Below are 1392 nucleotides of genomic sequence, written 5' to 3'. Positions count from 1 at the left end.
GGCTCAACGGATGGTTGAGAAAGGGTGTCTGTCTTATCTGGATTTTGTTAGAGATACTAGTGTTGAGAGTCCTACTGTTGATTCAATCCTAGTAGTGAGAAAGTTTCCGGATGTTTTTCCTATAGACTTACCGAGCATGCCACCAGATAGAGATTATTAATTTTGGCATTGATTTAGTGCCAGGCACGCAACCCATATCTATTCCACCATATCGTATGGCTCCAATTGAGTTAAATGAGTTGTTGAAGGAGTTGTTAGATAAGGGATTCATCAAGTTGAGTGTTTCTCTTTGGGGTGCTCCGATGTTATTTGTGAAGAAGAGTGATGGTTCTACGAGGATGTGCATTGATTACATGCTGTTGAACAAGGTCACTATAAAGAACAAGTATCCATTGCCCTGTATTGATGATTTGTTTGATTAGCTTCAAGGTGTTCTCAAATATTTATTTGAGATAGGGTTATCACCAGTTGGAGATCAAGGCTTCGTACATCCCTAAGATGGCTTTCAAGACTCATTATGGACATTATGAATTTTTGGTGTTGTTTTTTGGCTTAACTAGTGCTCCAACAACTTTCATGGACTTAATGAATAGTGTGTTCTAGTCTTATTTGGATTTGTTTATCATTGTATTCATTGATGATATCTTGGTATATTTCCGTATAGGGAGGAGTACGAGCAACATTTGAGGATTGTGCTTCAGATTCTGAGAGAGAAGAAGTTGTATGCTAAGTTCTCCAAGTGCGAGTTTTGGTTGGATTCAGTGGCATTCTCGGGCCATATGGTGTCTAATGATGGTATCAAGTTGGAGCCGAAGAAGACTGAGGTGGTTCAGAGTTCGCCTAGACCTTCTACATCTACAAAGATCAAGAGTTTCTTGGATTTGGCTGGCTATTATTATCGCTTTGTGGAGGGATTCTCATCTAATGCGGCTCACTTAACCAAGTTGACTCAGAATGGTGTCCCTTTTAGATGGTCTAATAAATGTGAATAGAGCTTTCTGAAGCTTAATAGTGCTTTGACTATATCTCTTGTTTTGGTATTGCCCTCAAGATCGGGGATGTATACTGTCTACTATAATGCTTCGCGAGTTCGTCTTGGTTGTATGTTGATGCAGGATGGTAGGGTGATTTCTTATGCATTGCGCTAGTTGAAGCCCCATAAGAATAATTATTCAGTTCATGATTTGAAGTTAGTAACTATTTTGCATGCGCTCAAGATTTGGAGGCATTACTTTTATGGTGTGTCGTGTAAGGTTTACAGTAATTATTAGGGTCTTCAGCATTTATTCAAGCAAAATAAATTGAATTTGAAGCAGCGGAGGTGGCTGGAGATATAGTAGGATTATGATATCACTATCTTGTATCATCTGAGAAAGGCAAATATGGTAATAT

The 1392-nt window shown here is 38.8% G+C and overlaps 1 protein-coding gene across 1 annotated transcript; it reads left to right on the top strand.

The window, feature by feature from the left end:
• The first annotated feature begins 215 nt into the window (after positions 1 to 215).
• LOC138895666 (uncharacterized mitochondrial protein AtMg00860-like) lies at positions 216 to 992 on the top strand. Its single transcript, XM_070180380.1, has 2 exons — positions 216 to 385; positions 665 to 992. Exons 1-2 carry the CDS (start codon positions 216 to 218, stop codon positions 990 to 992), a joined length of 498 nt encoding a protein of 165 aa, XP_070036481.1.
• Positions 993 to 1392: the final 400 nt, after the last annotated feature.

Source organism: Nicotiana tomentosiformis, chromosome 7 (assembly GCF_000390325.3).
Source record: "Nicotiana tomentosiformis chromosome 7, ASM39032v3, whole genome shotgun sequence".
Lineage (NCBI taxonomy): Eukaryota > Viridiplantae > Streptophyta > Magnoliopsida > Solanales > Solanaceae > Nicotiana > Nicotiana tomentosiformis.
This window is presented reverse-complemented; position numbering and strand designations above follow the sequence as displayed.

What these genes read in the sequence shown, in the direction of transcription:
- LOC138895666 (XM_070180380.1), top strand. Translation starts at nt 216, where the DNA reads ATGGCTCCAATTGAGTTAAATGAGTTGTTGAAGGAGTTGTTAGATAAG. An exon ending in AAGGTCACTATAAAGAACAA is followed by an intron (nt 386 to 664) that starts GTATCCATTGCC and finishes ATTTCCGTATAG; the next exon opens with GGAGGAGTACGAGCAACATT.